Source organism: Oryx dammah, unplaced genomic scaffold, assembly GCF_014754425.2.
Source record: "Oryx dammah isolate SB20612 unplaced genomic scaffold, SCBI_Odam_1.1 HiC_scaffold_5, whole genome shotgun sequence".
NCBI classification, from domain to species: Eukaryota; Metazoa; Chordata; class Mammalia; order Artiodactyla; family Bovidae; genus Oryx; species Oryx dammah.
Window position 1 is genome coordinate 91,950,385 of NW_024070189.1, and position 23,749 is coordinate 91,974,133.

Sequence of the window (23,749 nt, forward strand, 5' to 3'; positions counted from 1 at the left end):
TGTGTAGGGTAAAGAGCAAGAGCTCCCATTTCATCTCTCTGTGTAATTTTGAACATCACCCATAATTTCTTTTTAAAATTTTTATTCTTCTTTGTTAAAATATAAATTTATTTATTTTAATTGGACGCTAATTACTTTACAATATTGTATTGGTTTTGCCATACATTGACCTGAATCCTCCACGGGTGTACATGTGTTCCCCATCCTGAACCCCCCTCCCACTTCCTTCCCTGTACCATCCCTCTGGGTCATCCCAGTGCACCAGCCCCGAGCACCCTGTATCATGCATCGAACCTGGACTGGCGATCTGTTTCACATATGATATTATACATGTTTCGATGCCATTCTCCCAAATCATCCCATCCTTGCCTTCTCCCACAGAGTCCAGAAGACTGTTCTATACATCTGTGTCTCTTTTTGCTGTCTCGCATACAGGGTTATCATTACCATCTTTCTAAATTCCATATATATGCGTTAGTATACTGTATTGGTGTTTTTCTTTCTGGCTTACTTCACTCTGTATAATAGGCTCCAGCTTAATCCGCCTCATTAGAACTGATTCAAATGTATTTTTTCAATGGCTGAGTAATACTCCACTGTGTATATATACCACAGCTTTCTTATCCATTCATCTGCTGATGGACATCTAGGTTGCTTCCACGTCCTGGCTATTATAAACAGTTTTGCGATGAACACTGGAATACACATGTCTCTTTCACTCAAACAGCACTTGGTGCTGTGCCAATGACCATAATTTCTGAGGGGTTATTTAACAAAATGTTTGAGTGTCAGACTGATGGTGTTAGTTAGGGTTACAATAGCTACTGCAACAAATAAACTATAAAATAGCAGTGGTTTGTCACAACAGTAGTTCATTTTCCCCTGTGAGTCAGTAGAGGGTGAGTGAACAGGTGTAAAGGGTATCTCTTCTCCAACCTCAGGCCATGGGAGGCTCTCTCATCTTCCATACACAGCTTCCAAGGTCATCCTGAGATTCTTTCCATTTTGACCAAGTGGAAAGAGAGTGTGGTGGAGTCCTAGGAGAGGGGTTTATATGGACCTCTCAAATCCCATTGGCTAGAATCCAGTAACATGGTCAAACTAACTGCAAGGAGTGCTGGGAAATGTAGTCTCTGCTTGGTAAGTCACGTCCTAGTGACAAACTGAGGGTGGATGGAGGCTTCGCATTTTGGTGGATGTAACTTTGCTGGTTTCTGCCATACAGTTCATAAATAAAATTTATTGGAACCATGACCTTTGATGTCTGAGAGCTAGAGAAGATGGATGTCCCAGTTCAAGCAGAGAGAGCAAGTTCTCCCTTTCTCCAACCTTCTGTTCTATTCATGACCTTGACAAGTTGGGTGATGCCAATCCTCATTGGTGAGGGCCATCTTTGTTACTTAGTCTATTGATTCCGATGCTAATCTCTTCCAGAAACATCCTCACAGACATGCCCAGAAATAATATCTCATCAGTTATCTGGACATGCCCTAGCCCAGTCAAGCTGAAACGTAAAATTAACCATCCCATCCCCCCGAAGGGCAAGGTCGGTGGAGTATTGATTTGCTAACTCTTGTCTATTATGGATTTGAGTGCTGCTCCCACAGTGCCTCAGATTGTAAAGAATCTGCTTCCAGTAGAGCAGACCCAGGTTCAGTCCTTGGGTTGGAAAGATCTCCTGGAGAAGAGCATGGCTACCAATCCAGTATTCTTGCCTGGAGAATTCCATGGACTGAGGAGCCTTGCAGGCTACAGTCAATGAGGTCACAAAGAGCTGGACATGACTGAGTGACTAACACTTTCACTTTTCACCCATGACACTCATTTCTTGGCACTTCTGGCTTGCCCCATACACAAGATAGGCAGATTTCAATGGCTGGTGAGAGTCCCTAGAAGAAGTGTTGCCCCTAAGCAAAATGGCACAGGTGTAAGAATTGAAATTCCAGGCTAGCATGCAAGAAATAATAAGTGTTAAGGATATAATTTGACTTCCCAGGTGGTGCTAGTGGTAAAGAACCTGCCTGCCAATGCAAGAGACATAAGAGACGCAGATTCGATCCCTGGGTGAGGAAGACCCCCTGGAGAAGGGCATGGCAACCCACTCCAGTATTCTTGCCCGGAGAGTCCCATGGACAGAGGAGCCTGGTGGGCTACAGTCCATGGGGTCGCAAAGAGTTGGACACGACTGAAGCGACTTGGCATGCATGCAGACAAGAATATAATCAGGTACAGACCACATCAGCTCCATGTTCCTAACTCTACTCTCCCCTCCAGGTGCTGTGCAAGGTCATTGCAGGTGTACTGCATTACCTCTACTTGGCCGCCTTCACCTGGATGCTCCTCGAAGGGCTGTACCTCCTCCTCACTGTCAGGAACCTCAAGGTGGCCAATTACACCACTGCAGGCAGATTCAAGAAGAGGTTCATGTACCCTGTAGGCTATGGGGTCCCAGCTCTGATTGTGGCTGTATCGGCAGCAGTAGGACACAAGAATTATGGAACGTATACTCAGTAAGCATGATGAGTGCATTCATGGTGGAAGTGGTGTCCATTACCAATACAAAATCTGAAACAGTAGGGTAGAGAGGGGCTAGCAAAGTTTCTATTAAAAAAAAAAGAAAAACAACAGATGGTAACTATCATTGTTTTGCAAGCCATATGGTCTTTTTGGAAATTACTCAACATTGCCCCTGCAGTGTTATAGACAATTTGTAAATTAATGGATGTAACTGTGTGTAAATAAAACTTTATTTACAAAAACAAAGAGTGGACCAGATTTGGCCTGTGTGGGCCATAGTTGTAACCCTTGGAATAGAATCAAGTATAGGAGATTTTCTGCCTACTAAGTATTGGTAATTGCTTACTTTTACCAGTTTCATATTGCCATGTCCTCTTTCAGAATAAATTATATTGATAAATTATACTATCTTTGCAAATATAAGCTATGACAGAATACAAAGTATTGGGCATTAGAGTGCTAGGTACATGAAATATGCTTGATTATTAGTGTTGATAGTTTTTGTAGCTGAAAATTACTACTTTTACTCTCTTATTTTAGCAATAATTATTATTAGAATCCACCTTCAATGTGGGAGACTTGGGTTCAGTCCCTGGGTTGGGAAGATCCCCTGGAGGAGGGCATGGCAACCCACTGCAGTATTCTTGCTTGGAGAATTTCATGGACAGAGGAGCCTGGTGGGCTACAGTCCACGGGGTTCCAAAGAGTCAGTCATGACTGAGCAACTAAGCACAGCACATTATTAGAATACATTTATTGGGATTCCCTGGTAGCTCAGCTGGTAAAGAATCTACCTGCAATGCAGGAGACCCTGGTTCGATTCCTGGGTCAGGAAGATTCACTGGACAAGGAAATGGCTACCCACTCCAGTATTCTGGCCTGAAGAATTCCATGGACTCTATAGTCCATGGGGTTGCAAAGATGCAGATAAGACTTTCACTTTTCACTTTCATATGGTATTAGAATACATTATTAGCTATATTCATTGATCTTTAATTCTGTCAGGAAATGTATTTTAAAAATGTATGCACATTATCTCATTTAATCTTTACTATGAGATCTATATGATAAAAACCTTGATAAAAGAAATCAAAGAAAATTCAAATAAATTAAGTGATAGTCCATGTTCATGGACAGGAAGACCCAATATTGTCAAGAAGTCAGTTTTTTCCAACTTGATCTATAGATTGAATGTATTCCCAACTAAAAATTATTTTGTGGATATTGACAATCCAGTTCTGATGTTTATAGGGAGTGGCAAATGACCCAGAATAGCTAAGACAATATTGAAGGAGAAAAGCAAAGTCAGAGGACAGATAATACTATCTGACTTCAAGACTTGGTATATAGTCACAGTAATTCCTTAATCTTTTCAACACTTCAATTGGCCCCACTTTACACTTGGGAAACTGAGGTTCAAAGCATGCAGTTTGCAAGAGATGAGGACCCATGTTTAATTCCACCTAAGATTCAGATCTGAACCAAACAGGTATGGACACCGCTCAGATATTGCTACAGCAGCCCGAATTCAAGTCCTTTGCTTTCTCCTAAGAAATCAGCAGCTAATGCTTATCTTTCTCTCAACAGCTGCTGGCTCAAACTTGATAAAGGGTTCATCTGGAGCTTCATGGGGCCAGTAGCACTCATTATCTTGGTAGGTGACCGACCAATGATATTTACTGGCCAAACACAGAGTGTGTTTCTTATCTGTTGAAGTGGAAATGAGATGTGATAAGGAAATACAGCCTAATGTGATCAACGCTTCTTGCTGGAAATATTGTCTTCAGATATTGTCTTTCCTCAGCTTCCCCCAGCTCCCTGGTTCCTCTGATATAACATAACCCTCTGCTGGGAAGTCTTTTAAAAATCCATTATTTGTTCATTTGACACACCTTTAGAAAATATTCACTCTGCATAGAACATTTTTCTGTTTGCCAAGAAATTCCTGATTACATCCGTCATCCTGGTATAGATGTGAATAGCATTCTTTCATTTTCAAAGTGTCCTGGCTTGAATGATAAATTATATAGTCATGCTAATCAACCATCAGATGTTATGGGTTCTATAGTCTGTGTTGTATAAAAGACCAGAGCCTATGTGCATATCACCACCCTTATAAAGTCTATATCTTTTGGGAACAGATTCTTAGGTCTACCTCAAGTTGGGTTGCATGACATAGCTTCAAAAGACAGTTCCAAGTCAATTTTCCATTCTGTTTCCACAGACAAACTTGGTGTTCTACTTCCAAGTTCTGTGGATTTTGAGAAGCAAACTTTCCTCCCTTAATAAAGAAGTTTCCACCATTCAGAACACCAGGTAAGAATGCACACCAGAATTAGTGGTACCCATAGATTTTTTTCCTATAGGACCACATTTTCTGGGACTACCCATACAGAAGTAGGGTATAAAACTTCCAGGTAAAAGATTTTGCAGAGGAATAATTTTCAAGAGTGAGAACGAGCATTATCCTCAGAGGTCATAAACATTAGGTTTTCCATTGCTGCTGTGCAGAAAGGTTCATCAGTACCATCTTCTTAGATTGCATGTATGCATTAATACGAGATATTTGTTTTTCTCTTTCTGACTTACTTCACTCTGTATAAAAGGGTCTAGGTTCATGGAGATGCAGACACAGAGAACAGACTTGTGGACTCAGCAGGGAAAGGAGAGAGTGGGAAGAATAGAGAAAGTAGCATTGAAACAGATACATTACCATATGTAAAATAGATAGCCAGTGGGAATTCGCTATATGATGGAAGGAGCTCAAATCTGGTACTCTGTGACAACCTAGAGGGGTGGGATGAGGTGGGAGGTCTGAGGAAAGTTGAAGAGGGAGGGGGCATACCTATGGCTGATTCACGCTGATGTATGGCAGAAACCAATACGACATTGTAAAGCAATTATCCTCCAATTAAAAATAAATTTTAAAAACTACATTTAATTTCAAAAGAAAAAACGAATTGGGTTCTGCCTTCTTCAAGTTGCATGACTTCAAGGAAGACACTTTGCCACATGAGCTATTCATGAGGTTTAACTAAGGTAATACGTGAGCGGGCTTCCCAGGTGGCACTAGTGGTAAAGAACCTGCTTAAAGCCTTTAGTGCCGTGCACACCATGTAGTGATAAATGAGAGGTATTACTGTTTTTTCCTTTTTCAGAGTCATGACATTTAAAGCCATCTCTCAGCTGTTTATCCTGGGATGTTCTTGGGGTCTTGGTTTTTTCTTGGTTGAAGAAGTTGGGAAGACCATTGGATCAATCATTGCCTACATGTTCACCATCATCAATGTCCTGCAGGGGACTTTGCTTTTTGTGGTACACTGTCTTCTTAATCGCCAGGTAAGGCAAATCATTTTGTGTCTCACCAGCTTAATCTGAAAGTCTTATTGAATTGTTGTTCATATCCTTGCCCTTCTCTGACCTTGTGAAAGTCGCTTAGTCGTGACTGACTCTTCGCAACCCCATGGACGGTAGTCTATGGGATTCTCCAGGCCAGAATACTGGAGCGGGTAGCCATTCCCTTCTCCAGGGGATCTTCCCAACCCAGGAATCAAACTCAGGTCTCCTACATTGCAGGCGGATTCTTTACCATCTGAGCCACCAGGGAAGCCCTGGAGTGGGTAGCCGTTCCCTTCTCCAGGGGATCTTCACTCTGACCTTGTATGTTTATTATTTTGGAGTTGCCTTGATTCTAGGAAGAGGGTTTAGGTGCTTCTTGGGTAAACCATGTGCTTTGAGTCTCATTCATTCATCATTCCAATCTGGACCTGCCATATGGAAAAAAAAGATTGTTAGTCTAGTTATTAATAACTTCTTTTTAAGTAAACTTTTTATTTTGGAATAATTTTAGAAGTATAAGAAAGTTGCATGCATTTGTCTGCTGGTGACTGCCATAAAAAATACCATAGACAGCGTGATCTGGTCAATAGAAATTTATCTTCTCACGACTCGGGAGACCAGATGCCTAATATCAGGATGCCAGTGTTTTGGGGTTCTGAAGAGGACTCTCTTCTTGGTAGATGGTCACTTTCTGAAAGTGTCTTCACATGGGAGTGAGAATGAGAGTTTTCAGGTCTCTTCTTATAAGGATGTTGTTAACCCTGTCAAACAGGGACTCAGTGCTTATGACCTCATGCATGCTAAGTTGGTTCAGTCGTACCCGATTCTCCGCAACCTCATGGACCATAGCCCACCAGGCTCCTCTGTCCATGGGATTCCCCAGGCAAAAATATTGGAGTGGGTTGCCATGCCCCCCTCCAGGGGATCTTCCTGACCCAGGGATTGAACCTGTGTCTCTTGTGTCTCCTGCACTGGCAGGCAGGTTCTATACCTCTAGCACCACCTGGGAGCTTATGACCGCATTTAACCTTAATCACTTCCATCAAGGTCATATCTCCAGATACAATTACATTGGGAAAGTTAGGCCTTTCATATACGAATTTTCAGGGGACACACTTTAATTCATAGCAGAACACATATCAGTCTGGATAGGGGGGATTCTGCTGTAGTAACAGTTAGCTCATCCCCCTCTGATTTCAGTGGCTTACAATGACAAAGGCTTATATCTTGCTCATGCTACATAGCTGCGGTTTGATATGTATCGTCTTCACTCTGTGATGGAGGATGAAGGGGCAGCCCTTATTTATTAGTAGAACATTGGTGTGTTCATGGCAAAGGGAAAGGAGATTATGGCAAAGCACAGTTCAACTCTCTTTCACTGGCCAAAGCAGACCCCATGGCCGTACCTGAATTTGTCAGAGAGAGGATGAATAATCCTCCTAGTCAGGTGCACTGCATGGAAAGGGCTGGTTTATTGGCATAATTTTATATTACCACAAACCCAGAAAGACCAGCTCTAACCCTGGTATTTCCACTAATTGGGTTGCTGTGTGACTCTGGGAGGGTTGCTTACTCTCTCCGAGCCTTGGTTTTTCTCGTCTGCAAATATGGCAATACCTGCCTCGCCGGATTGAGAATTAAATGAGATAACATAAAACAAACGTCTTAGCAGTTTGTGGCACACATGTTCTCAGTGAGGGTCATTATAATTTCACTCTTTTTAGGGTAAAGACTGAAAACAACTTTCCTGGCTTTTTCCCCTTTGCTGTTGAGTAGAACTACCAGCAGTTAAGATGCTGGCGGTGAAAAGACCATCTTAACACTTTACAAATTTCTCTTTCATCTTTTAGTGCCTTAATGCTTGGTGCTGCTCACACACAAAAGTAAAATAGAACTTAATGTGAGTTAATGTTCAGTATCAAGAATTTAGATGTCTTTTTAAAAATATGACAATGTGGTTAAATTAAGGCAATTCATGGAATCACAGTGGGTGGTCTAGTGTCAGGGCTCTGAGTAAAAGAGACAAGGTTTTGCATGCTGGCTATGTGATCTTAGGCAAGTCAGTTTACTTCCAAGAGTCTCAATCTCTTCACATTTAACTGGGGGTAAGGGAAGTGTCTTTCTTCTCTCCTTTCTTCTGAATGTTACATTGCATTGGTTAGTGTATTAACTGATACATTGCCTATAAAGTACATTAAACGTTGCTAGTGTTCAATAAATGATGGCCTTCCACATGGTAACCATCACATCACCATTACCTTCTTTGTCATCATCACCGTCACGACCATAATCCTTTCCATCATTATTACTATCAGATCACCACCCCCTCCATGTGGTCCCCATCATACCAACATCATCAGCATTTTCACCATCACCCTCACCACCATCAACATCATCATTACCGTTATCCTATATAGAACCCTTATGGTGGCTTTCATTTAGTAAATGCCTCTTTAACAACCAAGCAAATCCAATCTAAATTAAATGAATCAGCATGAACACGGCAATATTATACCAAGAATCAGTATAAGGGTGGCAGAGACTATGTCTCTGTACCTATAATTTCCTGTTTTAGGGTCTTTTCTCCCAAACCGAGCTTTGGATGTAACACAAGCCTCTATATTCCTTAGGTGCAGATGGAATTCAAGAAATGGTTTAGTGGGGTGCGGAAAGGGGTTGAAACTGAAAGCTCTGAGGTATTTCGCTCTGCTACTCAGACCAAAATGGTAAGATGGGCTCTTCTGCAATGCCGTGTACTTGTCTGAACTCAGTATCTCCTGCTGCTAAGAACTTCCTGGTTGTTTGATCTGAAAAAAAGAGATTACATTAGATTCCTGCATTAAGCTGTGGAAGTTTCTGGATTTTGAGACCAAACCCAGAAAATATCCTTTTTTCCCTTTTTCTTCCTCTCCCTCTTTTTTTCCTTTCTTCCCTTTTCCTATCTTTCTTCCTTCTTTCCTTTCTTTCTTCCTCCTCAGTCCATTAACAAATACCCAATGATATTTAACAGAAATATTACAGGTATTCAACAACATTCTTTTTAAAAAAATTAACTGAGTTCCTAGTTTGTGAAGTCACTGTTTTAGATATTGGGGGAAAATCCTCAGCTTCACAGACTTGATATTTCAATAGGGAATAGACAGACAGTAAATACCAAAAGTCGATTATACAGCATGCTACAAAATGATATATGCTATAGAAAAAATATAGAGCAAAGGACTCACAGATCTAGAGGACAAAGCCATGGTTGGACTTGAAGAGAGGACCTGTGTAGGAGTGGGGACATGGGAGGTATTAACAATTGGATATAAGATGGGCTCAGAGATCTATTGTACAACACAGGGAATATAGCCAATATTTTGTAATAACTTCAAATGGAAATTAACCTTTTAAAATTATATTAAAAGTTTAAAAAGAAAATAAAAAGGAGAAAAATTTAGAAAGCAATCAGGAATGCACCAGGCTGAAAGAGTTTCATTGTTCTTCAGTGGCTCAGTTGTGTCCAGTTCTTTGTGACCCAGTGGACTATAGCCTGCCAGGCTCCTCCATCCGTGGAATTTTTCAGGCAAGAATACTGGAGTGGGTTGCCATGTCCTCCTCCAGGGGATCTTCCCAATACAGTGATTAAACCTGCATCTCCTACACTGCAGCTAGGGAAGCTCTGTGGAAGAGTTTATGTTTAAATAATGTGGCTGTAATGAACCTCCCTTCCCAAGTGGCACTAGTGGTAAAGAACCTGCCTGCCAATACAGAAGACGTAAGAGATGCAGGTTTAATCCTTGGGTCAGGAAGATCTCCTGTAGGAGGACGTGGCAACCCACTCCAGTATTCTTGCCTAGAGAACCCCATGGCTGGAGGAGCCTGGTGGGTACACTTCACAGAGTCACACGAAGTCAAATACAACTGAAGTGACTTAGCACACAGCACAGTGAACCTCCCTAAGACTCTGGCACTTGAGTCCTCAGTCGAGTCCAACTATTTGTGACCCCATGGACTGTAGCCCAGCAAGATCCTCTGTCCCTGGAATTCTCCAGGCAAGAATACTGGCATGGGTTACCATTTCCTTCTCCAGGGAATCTTCCAGACCCAGGGATCAACCTGGGTCTCCCTCATTGCAGGCAGATTCTTTACTGTCTGAGCCACTAGGGAAGCAAAAACTTGATGAATATATCTAATTTTTAAAAAATGACCCCTGGGGGAATCCTCTGGTGGTCCAGTGATTAGGGCTCTCTGTTTTCACTGCTGAGGGCATGGAGTCAGTCTGTGATGAGGGAATTAAGATTCCCTAATGCTAAGACCCTAATGCCGGGAAAGACTGAAGGCAGGAGGAGAAGGGAGCTGCAGAAGATGAGATGGTTAGATGGTATCACCGACTCAATGGATACGAGTTTGAGCAAACTCTGGGAGATAGTGAAGGACAGGGGAGCCTGGCATGCTGCAATCCATGGGATGGCAAAGAGTCAGACACAATTTAGCAATTGAACAATAGCACCAAAACAAGAAATTAAGACTCTCAAATCCAGTGAGCAATTTCCACTGGCCAGGCATTGCCCTAGGCAGAAGGAAAACAATAGTGACTAAAACAATGAAATCTATAGAGAGTAGAGACTGACCAAAATACCTTTAGGGGCAAGACAAATATCATACAATGAGACAGAGTATGCAGAGAATTAGAATATAGTGATAAGTAGTGAGGGAAAGACTATTATGGAATGAATGGTTAGGGAAGAACTGAGGAGGTGACATTTCAACAAACTATATATAAGAGTCCAGAATAATAATCATAATACCTTATTTTTTTTAACGTGGATTATTTTTAAAGTCCACATTCTTGCCCGGGAAATCCCATGGATAGAGGAGGCTGACGTGCTACAATCCATGGAGTCTCAAAGAGTAAGATGCAATTTAGCGACTAAACAACAACAACAACATTTTTAAAGTCTTTCCTGAATGTGTTACAATATTGCTTGTTTTATGTTTTGGTTTTTTGGCCCCGAAGTATATGGGATCTTAACTCCCCAGCCAAGGATCGAACCCACACCCTCTGCATTGAAAAGCAAAGTCTTAACCACTGAACCCCCCAGGAGAGTCTCATAATCCCTGTTTTTGGACAACATGTTACATTCTAAAAAGCACATAATCAGAGACTTTCCTGGTTGTGCAGTGGTTAGGACTCTGCACTTCCACTGCCGGGGTATGGATTAGATACCTGGTCCGGAACTAAGATCCTGCATGCTGTATGGTGGAGCTGACAATAAATAAATTAGTACATAATCAACCTAACCAAGCTTGCAACCTCCATTAATCCTCTGTAGTGTTTAAGTGATCCATCACTATTGGGTTTACATAGAGCCCAAGTGTCTGGATTCAGATCCCAGATTCTACCATCTCCAGGCTGTGTGACCTTGCACAAGCCACTTGATATCTCTGAACCTCAGTTTCTTCCTCTGTAAAATGGGAATGATAATAATATCTGTCTCATCATGAGAATTAAATGATATCTTATAGGTTAAGAGCTTCAAATGCTACCTGGCACACAATATGTGTTAGTTGTTCAGTCATGCCTGACTACTTGTGACCTCATGGACTGTAGTCCACCAAGCTCCTCTGTCCATGGAATTCTTCATGCAAGAATACCTGAGTGGTTGCCATTCTCTTCTCCAGTGGAACTTCCTGACAAAGGGGCTAAACCCAAGTTTCCTGCATTGCAGGCAGATTCTTTACCTCTGAGCCCCAAACACTTAATGTTTGTGAAGAAATTAATTTTTTAAATCCCATTATAGATGGTGTTATAGGGTGTTGAGTTAAAAAAAAAAAACACAACCTAAAAGTTGAGAATTATGTTTTATTTGTCAGACTTTCCGAGGACTTCAAGAAGAGCTCTGAGGGACTGCTCCAAAGAGGCAAGGGAGGAGTCAGGTTATATAAGAGTTTACAACAAAGATCAGGTAGTCAGAACAGCAAAAGATTACTGTTAATTAAGGGAAATTAACTTAAGGGACATCTTAAGTTAAGGAATTTAGTGCTTTCCTATGTACAGGAAAATGTGAGTCTGCGTGTGTGCTCTAAGTCCCTTCAGTCATTTCCCACTCTATCCTACCCTATGGACTGTAGCCCTCCAGGCAAGACTACTGGAGTGGGTTGCCATGCCCTCCTGGATCTTCCAGACCCAGGAATAGAGGATTTTCCTGACCCAGGGATGGAACTCAAGTCTCTTAAGTCTCCTGCTTTGCAGATGGGTTCTTTCCCACTAGTACCACCTGGGAAACCCACAAGCGCCTAGGCTCTTTGAAATAATTCCTTTGATAAGCATCTTAGCTACTTACCTCCGTATCCTATTCTTTCTCATCCTGAGTCCCCTCAGGGTGCACCTTTGTGGGTGGCTGTACCATCCTTTGTTTACTGATACATCAGGCAACATTAATGGCACCTCATTCCAGTACTCTTGACTGGAAAATCCCATGGACGGAGGAGCCTCGTAGGCTGCAGTCCTTGCGGCCGCTAAGAGTCGGACATGACTGAGCGACTTCACTTTCACTTTTCACTTTCATGCCTTGGAGAAGGAAATGGCAACCCACTCCAGTGTTCTTGCCTGGAGAATCCCAGGGACAGAGGAGCCTGGTGGGTTGCCCTCTATGGGGTCGCACAGAGTCGGACACGACTGAAGCGACTTAGCAGCAGCAGCAGCAGCAGCAGCAGCAGCTTTGTATTTACTGAGCTTTGAACCATGGGGCAGTTCTAGCTTATCAGTTCCAAGCACGCTTAGAAGTTTTAGTTAATTTCTGAGGTGTTCATTTCCCTTCAGCTTTTTCTCCACATTGTTTCCCCAAATAGGAGAAACTGGAGAAGTCATCGGAATTCTTTTGCAAAAGAGACTCTGCGTCTATCCAGCCACCGCCTGGGCCTCACCTTGTTAGTGTTTCTTGGTTCAAAACAGACAACTGAGCTGCGTGTGGACTGCGCCCCCTCGTGGTCATGTATGGATGGGACCAATGCCACTGTTGACCTTTCCTGTGAAAATGAGTTCGGACTGATTTCCTCCTCTTGGTTTCTCTTTCCATAGAAAGAAAGGGACACCTGGGAGAATTCTTAGATCCAGAATCCAGTATTGTGTGTCAGGTGCAATCAAATGGTAAAGAAATCCTTTTTAATGATGAGAGAAATATGTGGATTTTCCTCTGCTTGACATTACCAACTTGCCTATGACTGACTAACATCTGGATCCAGCTTACAGATTCTCCTCTGGCTTCTCCATTGCATTTTATGCTCCCCAAGATTTTGCATCTCTGGACACCTGCATAATTCAATAATTCTCATATGAATTAGTATGAAAAGAGGGTTGCATGCTTGGCAATGCAAAAATGGGACACCACCAGTCCTACTTAGGGGTGAATTGTCTTCGGGAAGAATTTTGCAGTCAGAACACCAGCACTTTTCCGTTTTCTTCGCCCAAAGACTTTTTTGAACTTATCCTATTCTCTGATTAAATATAATTTTGTTTTCTTAGGTTCATCTCTGAAGGAAAGTTACAGGGCTCAAAATAGCCTGGAGTTAAAATTCCCCTCCAGGTCCTCCCCACTATTCTGTGCAAAACAAAGAACTCTGTTACCCCAAGAAAAAAATGGACATTAAGGTTGATTACGCCCAGCTCCCATCCGGTCCAGCCTCTGGCCGATCTCCAAAATTCCTTGCCCCAGCTGTTTAAGAGATAACTACTTCGAACAACCTTGGAGAAGAACAGGCCCCTTTAAGACAGTGGATTTCCACATACATGCCTATATATACTTACTCTTTTCTTGGATAAGTGCAGCAGCTCACTAATCTGACTGCTGCCCCTTCTCACCTCATCAAAGGTGATCTGTTCCTATAAAGTGCCAGTCTCATTCTTTTTCTGAGCCTCACCTTCTATAACTCCTTTACCCTACAATCTCCATGGCCTGGTATAAATGCTCCCAAACTAAAACAGTGTGGCATATCACATCAGTAATTTGATTTGATTTATTTTGTTCTACTGTTTCTAAATTCGTTTCCAAACATGTTGAGTTTTAGGTGTGTGTTTCAGCATTAGAATTATTAAGTGCATGGATAACTTTGTGACCAGACAATGTTTCCAAAACAATTTTAAATTGTAATGACAGTACAATTATGATTCATTAAAGAAGAAAGTGTAGAACTTACTGTAAAGCATATAGTCAAATTTAGAATACCCCAATACTGTAATTATTATAGGCTTCCCAGGGGGCACTAGTGGTAAAGAACCCGCCTGCCAATGCAAGAAGAAGTTAAGAAACTCAGGTTCGATCCCTGGGTTGGGAAGATTCCCCGGAGAAGGAAATGGCAATGCACTCCAATATTCTTGCCTGGGAAATCCCATGGACGGAGGAACCTGGTGGGCTACAGTCCATGGGTCACAGAGTCAGACTAGACTGAGCACACACAGCATACACAGTACTATAATATGGTGGTGTGTTAACAACTTAGTCTAGTGTAAAGGTTAAAGCATGAGATGTTAAAAATAACTGTGCTGCTGCTGCTGCTGCTAAGTCGCTTCAGTCGTGTCCAACTCTGTGAGACCCCAGAGACTGCAGCCCATCAGGCTCCTCCATTCCTGGGATTCTCCAGGCAAGAACACTGGAGTGGGTTGCCATTTCCTTCTCCAATGCATGAAAGTGAAAAGTGAAAAGTGAAAGTGAAGTTGCTCAGTCGTGTCTGACTTTTAGCGACCCCATGGACTACACAGCCCACCAGGCTCCTCCGTCCATGGGATTTTCCAGGCAAGAGTACTGGAGTGGGGTGCCACTGCCTTCTCCAAAAATAACTGTAGCTACCTTAATTTGTTAACAAATACAAAACATAAAAAGATTGTAATTGTGATATCAAAGACAAAAAGGGAGAGAAGAAGAGTGGAGCTTTATGTGTGATTGGGGTTAGTGAAAATGAAAGTCACTCAGTCATGTCCTACACTTTGTGACCCAATGGACCATGGAATTCTCCAAGCCAGAATACTGGAATCAGCAGCCTTTCCCTTCTCCAGGGAATCTTCCCAACCCAGGGATTGAACCTAGGTCTGCCCACATTGCAGGTGGATTCTTTACCAGCTGTGCCACAAGAGAAGCCCAATAATACTGGAGTGGGTAGCCTATCCCTTCTCCAGTGGATCTTCCTGACCCAAGAATCAAACCAGGATCTTCTGCATTGCAGGCGGATTCTTTACCAACTGAGTATCAGGGAAACCCTTGGGTTAAGTTGCTATCAACTTTAAATGGATGATTTTAGCTGTAAGATGTTTTATGAAAGCTTTGGGGTAACCACAAAAGCAAAAACATATAGTAGATTCACACCCACAAAAAAATGGAATCATTGTATGCTAACTCGCTTCAGTCGTGTCCGACTCTGTGCGACCCCATAGATGGCAGCCCACCAGGCTGCCCCGTTCCTGGGATTCTCCAGGCAAGAACACTGGAGTGGGTTGCCATTTCCTTCTCCAGTGCATAAAAGTGAAAAGTGATAGTGAAGTCGCTCAGTCGTGTCCGACTCCTAGCGACCCCATGGACTGCAGCCTACCAGGCTCTTCCGTCCATGGGATTTGCCAGGCAAAAGTACTAGAGTGAGTTGCCATTGCCTTCTCCAGGAATCATTGTATACCATCTTGGAAAATCATCAATTCATAAAGGTAGGCAGAGAGGAAAAAGGGAACAGTGGAGTTACAAAAAAATTGCCAGGTAATAATTAGTAAAATGACATTAGTATGTCCTTAGCTAATAAGGACCTACTGTATAGCTCAGGGAACCCTATTCAATACTCTGTAATAGCCTACATGGGAAAAGAATCTTTAAAAAGAGTGAATATATGTATACATATAACTGATTCACTTTACTGTACAGTAGAAGCTGGGGAGCCTGGTGGGCTGCCATCTGTGGGGTTGCACAGAGTCGGACATGACTGAAGTGACTTAGCAGCAGCAGCAGCAGCAGCAGAAGCTAACACAACATTGTAAATCAACTATATTCCAATTAAAAAAACAAAAACAACATTTATACAATGGAATATTACTCAGCTGTTAAAAAGAATGAAATACTGCCATTTGTAGCAACATGGATAGACCTCTAGATTGCCATACTGAGTGAAGTGAGTCAGGCAGAGAAAGAGAGATGTCTTTATTATGACATCTCTTATATGTGGAATCTAAAAAGAACTGATACAAATTAACTTACTTACAAAGAAGAAACAGATTTAGAGACTTCAGTTCAGTTCAGTTCAGTTCAATTGCTCAGTCCTGTCCAACTTTCTGCGACCCCATGAATCGCAGCACGCCAGGCCTCCCTGTCCATCACCAACTCCCGGAGTTCACTCAAATTCACGTCCATCGAGTCAGTGATGCCATCCAGCCATCTCATCCTCTGTCGTCCGCTTCTTCTCCTGCCCCCAATCCCTCCTAGCATCAGAGTCTTTTCCAATGAGTCAACTCTTTGCATGAGGTGGCCAAAGTACTGGAGTTTCAGCTTTAGCATCATTCCCTCCAAAGAAATCCCAAGACTGATCTCCTTCAGAATGGACTGGTTGGACCTCCTTGCAGTCCAAGGGAACCTCAAGAGTCTTCTCCAACACCACAGTTCAAAAGCATCAATTCTTCGGTGCTCAGCTTTCTTCACGGTCCAACTCACATCCACACATGACCACTGGAGAAACCATAGCCTTGACTAGACAGACCTTTGTTGGCAAAGTAATATCTCTGCTTTTCAATATGCTATCTAGGTTGGTCATAACTTTTCTTCCAAGGAGTAAGTGTCTTTTAATTTCATGGCTGCAATCGCCATCTGCAGTGATTTTGGAGCCCCCCAAAATAAAGTCTAACACTATTTCCACTGTTTCCCCATCTATTTCCCATGAAGTGATGGGACCAGATGCCATGATCTTCGTTTTCTGAGTGTTGAGCTTTAAGCCAGCTTTTTCACTCTCCTCTTTCACTTTCATCAAGAGGCTCTTTAGTTCCTTTTCACTTTCTGCCATAAGGGTGGTGTCATCTGCATATCTGAGGTTATTGATATTTCTCCTGGTAATCTTGATTCCAGCTTGTGCTTCTTTCAACCCAGCGTTTCTCCTGATGTACTCTGCATAGACGTTAAATAAGCAGTGTGACAATATACAGCCTTGACGTACTCCTTTTCCTATTTGGAATCAGTCTGTTGTTCCATGTCCAGTTCTAACTGTTGCTTCCTGACCTGCATATAGGTTTCTCAAGAGGTGGTCTGATATTCCCATCTCTTTCAGAGTTTTCCACAGTTTATTGTGATCCACACAGTCAAAGGCTTTGGCATAGTCAATAAAGCAGAAACAGATGTTTTTCTGGAACTCTCTTGCTTTTTTGATGATCCAGCAGATGTTGGCAATTTGATTTCTGGTTCCTCTGCCTTTTCTAAAACCAGCTTGAACTTATGGTTGCCCATGCATGCTAAGTCTTCTCAGTCATGTCCGACTCTTTGCTACCCTATGAATTGTAGTCCACCAAGCTCCTCTGTCCATAGGAATTCTCCAGGCAAGAATACCAGAGTGGTTTGTCATGCCCTCCTCTAAGGGATCTTCCCCACCCAGGGATTGAACCTATGTCTCCTGTGGTTCCTGCATTGCAGGCAGATTCTTTACTGCTGAGCCAGCGGAGAAGACCATGGTTGCCCACACATACTGCTATATTTTAAATGGATGACCAATAAGGACCTACTGTATAGCACACAGAACTCTGCTCAGTGTTATGTGTCAGCATGGATGGGAGGGAAGTTTGGGAGAGAGTGGATACATGTACATGTATGGCTGAGTCCCTTTGCTGTTCGCCTGAAACTATTGCAAAGTTGTTAATCAGTTAAACTCCTATACCAAATAAAAAGTTAAAAAAATTAAAGCTTTACTGAGAAATAAAATACAATACAGTAAAATAAAATACTTTTACATAAATACAATTTTAAAATAATTTTAAAAATAAACAAAGATTGTAATAACAGTAAATGTTAAAATAGCAGCCAAGAGTCACCATAATTCATTTGAAGATATTTTGTGTGCGTTTTTAAGGTCACAGACAAAGGAGCATGTCCCTTTTCTGTTTAGGGGGCTCGAATATCTCCTCCATGTGGTAGCAATACAACCAGAGTGTACAAATCACTTCCTCTCCCAGCTTTGAAATTATGTGATTTCTCTTGAAAAGCTGGCTTCTCCTATGGCTCAGTGGATAAAGAATCTGCCTGCAAAGCAGAAGACATAAGAGATGCGGGTTAGATCCCTGGGTCAGGAAGATCCCCTGGAGTGGGAAATGGCAAGCCACTCCAATATTTTTGCCTGGAGAATCCCATGGATAGAGGAGCCTGGTGGGCTACAGTCCATGGGGTCACAAAGAGTCGGACACAACTGAGAGGCTTTCTCTTCCGTGAAAAGTTAAAATTTAGGGAAATTCACATGGTTTCAAAATGTGTACACATAAAGTGATTTTTTTATATTGTGCAATTTTAAATTTACATAGATGGAACTTGCATAAAACAAAATATTTTTCAGGAGGACAATTTGGCACTAACTCTCCAAATTTAATCATTTCATGATCCTTTCATTTAAAAACTTCCTTGATAGGAATCTATCCAGGGGATATTGTGATAAGTGTAATTTATAAATACAGGGACATAGGATATATAAATTCAGGTCAATGATGTTGAATTAAACAAAATGTCCAGCCTAAAAGTTGAGAGTCGGGCTTCCCTGGTGGCCCAGTGGTTAAGAATCTGCCTGCCAGTGCAGGGGACATGGGTTTGATCCCTGATCCAGGAAGATTTCACATGCCATAGGACAACTAAGCTTGTGCACCACAACTACTGAGCATGGGTGCCTAGAGCCTGTGCTCTGCAGCAAAAGAAACCACTGCTTTGAGAAGCCTGTGCACGGCAACTAGAGAGTAGCCCCTGCTTGCTTCAACTAGAGAAAACTCATGAAGAATGAAGACCCAGTGCAACCAAAAATAAATACAATTTTTTTAAAAAGTGAAAGTTAAGAGTTAAGTTTTGTTTGGTGGAAAATCTCAAATAACTTTGAGAGACTGCTCCAAAGAGGCAAGGGCAGGACCCAAGAAACATAGGAGTTTTTGCAATAAAAACCAGGTAGTTGGAACATCAAAAGTGACTTAAAGTGAAAGTCACTCAGTCGTGTCCAATATAGTCCATGGAATTCTCCAGGCCAGAATATTGGAGTGGGTAGCTTTTCTCTTCTCCAGGGGATCTTCCCAACCCAGGGATTAAACCCAGGTCTCCCACACTGCGGGCAGATTCTTTACCAGCTGAGCCACAAGGGAAACCCAAGAATACTGGAGTGAATAGCCTATCCCTTCTCCAGTGGATTTTCCTGACCCAGGAATCGAACTGGGGTCTCCTACATTGCAGGGGGATTTTTAACCAACTGAGCTATCAGAGAAGCCTTGGAACATCAAAAGGTTACTGTTAATTAAAGAAAACCAGATATCTCAAGTTAAGAAATTTAGCACTTTTCTATGTATGGGAAGGTGCAAGAGTCTGGACTCACTGAAATCATTCCTTTGACAGGCACCTCGGCTTACCTGTGCTTTCTCATCCTGAGTCTACTCATAGTGGTTGTCTGCAGTGGCTGAGGGCTTGATGGCTGGCATCCTTGTTTTTTTGTTTGTTTGTTTTACCCTCAGTTCCATCAGGGCTCACCATTTGGATGACTGCAATATCCTTTGTTTACTGATGTGGCAGGCAATATTTTTCATTCACAATGTGATTTGTTCTATCACCCCGAATTATTTGCTGTGATGTATCAGATGGAGGAAAAAGGAACACTTTGTACAGAAAATGTTGCCTTAAACTTGTACATACAGTTACAAAATCACTAAGCTACCATGCTCAAGGATAACCCAGGCTAGCATGGCTTAACTTTTGTTGTCGTTCAGTAACTAAGTCGTGTTGTCTTGTTAGACTCTTTGGGACCCCTTGGATTGCAGCACACCAGGTTTCCCTGTACTTCACTATCTCCCAGAGCTTACCCAAACTCGTGTCCATGGAATCAGTGATGCCATCCAACCATCTCATCCTCTGTCATCCCCTTTTCCTCCTGCTTTCAATCTTTCTCAGCATCAGGGTCTTTTCCAATGAGTTGGCTCCTTGCATCAGGTGACCAAAGGGTTGAAGCATCAGCTTCAGCATCAGTCCTTCCAATGAATATTCAGGATTGATTTCCTTTAGGATTGACTTGTTTGATCTTCTTGCAGTCCAAGAGACTCTCAAGAGTCTCCTCCAGCACCACAGTTCAAAAGCACTAGTTCTTAAGTGCTCAGTTTTCTTTATGGTCCATCTCTCAGCTTTGCCTATACGGACCTTTGTTGGCAAAGAGATGTCTCTGCTTTTTAATATGCTGTCTAAGGTTTGTCATAGCTTTTCTTCCAAGAAGCATGCATCTTTTAATTTCACAGCCACATTCACCATCTGCAGTGATTTTGGAGCTCAAGAAAATAAAGCCTGTCACTGTTTCGATTGTTTGCCCATTTATTTGCCATGAAGTGATGGGACCAGATGCCATGATCTTAGTTTTTTGAATGTTGAGATTTAAGTCAGATTTTTTACTCTCCTCTTTCACCTTCATCAAGACACATACACACATACATATATCAGATGAATGTGTATATATGGTATATCATTAAAGTTTTGAAATGAACTTTCCCCATTATTCAAAACAATGCAGGTTTTAAAAAATAAATAAATACTTATCATGGGAGCTGGATGACTTTCAGATTTTCTCTCATGACAAAAAAAATGTAGTCCTGACCAGCCCTCATGTTCTTAGCTCAGTTTACAATCTAAATTTGTGTTCTGTTATCAAAGCCTCACAGAATTGGGGGTGGGGTGGTGTATGATTGTATGCTACATCTTCTTTATCCATTTGTCTGCTGATGGACACTTTCACTGCTTTTATGTCTTGCTATTGTTAAATGGTGCTGCTACGGACATTGGGGTACATGTATCTTTCCAAATTAGCATTTAAAATTTTTTGGATATATACCCAAGAGTGAAATTGCTGGATCAGATGGTAGTTCCCAAATTGAAGATTTTTTTTTAATTTCAGAAGTTATTCAGGTGACCTGACATAATACGATATCACATATAAGCAGTTCTTTCGACCTCTCCTCTCTCCTCACACCAAGGTCAGACAAAGACACTCTACAGAGTGAGAGGAAGTCATGGAGGAAGTTAGAACATGAGACATTCTCAGGACTTGTCCACTCCCTCCCGCCCTGGGGGGTGAAGCATGTGAAGAGCAATCTATATAATTTGGCAGGTACAGAAGCAGAAGGAATCTCTTTCAGAATGAACTGGCAGATACCATCCCAAACAGGGTCCCCAATAACGCAGACTGACAAAAGAACAAAAAGATGTTTCTGAAACATCCAAAGCAGTGGCAGTGATGTGACATCAGCCAGAAGCCAGAATTAGAAGAGAAAGGGAGTAGAGACCATGAATGACTTTTCCCAGCTTCATTGCGATGCAGTTGACATATGATATTGTATAAGTTTAAGTTTACTCACATGTTGTGTAAGTAAATCGTGTGGTACTTTGACACATATATAACTGCAAAATGTTTACCATCAGATTAGTTAACACATCCTTCACTTCACATAATTAACATAATTTTAAAAGAACTATTTCAGAAGGTGCTCCTCGTGGCTAATTATTAGAGAAATGCAAAGCAAAACTACAATGAGGTATTACCTCATCATTCTAATGATGCTCAGAATGGCCATCATCAAAAAGTCTACAAATAACAAATGCTGGAGAGGGTGTAGAGAAAAAGGAACCTTCTTACACTGTTCATAAGACTACCCATTGGTGTAGTCACTATGGAGAACAATATGGACGTTCTTTTAAAAAATTAAAAACAGACCTACCATATGATCCAACAATCCTACTTTTGGGTATATATCCAGAGAAAACTAATTTGAAAGGATTCATGCACCGTAATGTTCATAGCAGCACTATTTACAACAGTCATAATATGGAAGAAACCTAAACATCCATCCACAGGTGAATGAATATCAAAGATGTAATACATGTATACAGTGGACTGTTAGTTAGCCATAACAAAGAATGAAATAGTGCCATTTGTAGCAACATGGGTGGACCTATTGATTCTCATATTAAGTGAAGTAAATCTGACAAAGATAAATATCATATGACATTGCCTCTTATGTGGAATCTAGAAAAAAAGGATACTAGTGAATTTATTTATTGCCGGGGTCCAGCCCCAGCAGGATCCAGGGCTTCCCTCAGGATGGACGTCATTGGCAAGAGAGAGAGAGATACGGGGAGACCAAGCTTAGGTGGAGCAGGTCTGTAACTTTATTTTTAAAAGGAGCTTTTATACCTTGGGTTGTACATAGAGAGGAATGGAAGATGCAGTCATGCAGGGTCAGCAGTTCTGACCCTTATCGAAACCAGGCTTTCTTTCTGCATACCTTTCCATATACAAAGGTCTTATGTGATTTACATCATCTTCTGTTAACATTTTATGACCCCCTTTTCTGATAAAGGTTAGTCAACCAGAAAACTTATTTTCTCTAAAAGTGTTTATTCTAAAGTCCGGCGCCATTCTCAGAAAGTACTAAATAAAGTTACATTCCTATGGGGCAAAGGTGCAGTGGGTTATAACAAAGGAAGCATTTATTAACTAAAAGGTCTAATGTTGCTAACACCAAGGCTACTACTTATTTTCCATACATACCAACTATATTAACTAATATACTCCCAGGCACACAATGGGTAAGGGATATGGAAACTTGGCAGCAAGTGTTGGCTCAACAATGAAATCCTTCACCAGCACTATTCTAATAATTTTTACTCCTCGAAGGGCTCTATGCCTATTAGGACTTTAGAATGTTTAAGTTCCCCTGCCTTTCATGGTTGAGAATTTGTGAACAATCATGTGCATTAGTTGTAAGAGTATGGATAAACCTGCCACGCAAGTAGAATGCTAATAGAGGGGTTTGAATTAAAATATTTCTTTCACGCCCAGGAGACTTATCACCTAGAGCTCTAAGTTGATTTTCTCCAGAGAAAGGTGGTTGGGGATAGCCCCCTGTTAATGCCAGAAGAGTTGGTGAAATGCATAATATAGTTAACAGTAGACAGACAGATTTTGGTATCGCGGTAGATGCTCGAGCAGGTCCAGGGAGTCCTGCGAATCCTGACCCACCTTGCCTGTCAGGTCTCTCCTCATGACCTTGTCATGGGTGGGATCTCGTGTGCTGGCTCCCGGCAATTTACAAAACAGAAACAGATTCACAGACACTGAAAACAAACTTATGGTTGCCAAATGGGAAAAGGGATGGCGGAGGAATAAATTAAGTGTTTGGGATTAATAGGTACATTCTATTATATATAAAATGAACATCAAGAACCTATTGTACAGCACAGGGAACTATATTCAGTATCTGGTAACAACCTATAATGGAAAAGAATCTGAAAAAGGATAGATATATACACCAGAAACTAACACAACATTGTACATCAACTATACTTCAATAAAAAAGAACCATTTCAGATTTACAGAAATATGATAGGATTGATGTACCCAGCACCCATGTACCCCCACAAGTAACATTCCATAGACACCGAGCATCTCCTTCACTTTTCTCTCCTGTGAATGTCTTAGAAACAAGGATAACATTCGTATTCCCAAGGCAAATTAACAGATTAGTTGGAGCTCAATAAATATTTGAGAAAGGAAGGAACAGAGAGCCAAAGGAGAAAAGAAAGAACCACTTAATTCGGATTCATGAAATCTCAGTCTTTAGTCTCCTGCTAAACCACAACCAAATCCTGACCTTTTTCTTGAAAAAAAAAATCTGTTTTTT

General features: G+C 41.6%; 1 protein-coding gene across 1 annotated transcript in view; it reads left to right on the top strand.

Moving 5' to 3' along the window:
* LOC120864560 (putative adhesion G protein-coupled receptor E4P) overlaps positions 1-13,616 on the top strand; it is a 29,666-nt gene extending 16,050 nt beyond the window's left edge. Inside the window, exons 9-14 of the mRNA XM_040241617.1 lie at positions 2,275-2,510; positions 4,105-4,171; positions 4,742-4,833; positions 5,676-5,856; positions 8,487-8,582; positions 12,691-13,616. Coding sequence (XP_040097551.1) covers positions 2,275-2,510; positions 4,105-4,171; positions 4,742-4,833; positions 5,676-5,856; positions 8,487-8,582; positions 12,691-12,801 — 783 coding nt within the window. The 3' untranslated portion in view covers positions 12,802-13,616. The remainder of the gene's footprint in view (positions 1-2,274; positions 2,511-4,104; positions 4,172-4,741; positions 4,834-5,675; positions 5,857-8,486; positions 8,583-12,690) is intronic.
* The last annotated feature ends 10,133 nt before the right edge of the window (positions 13,617-23,749 follow it).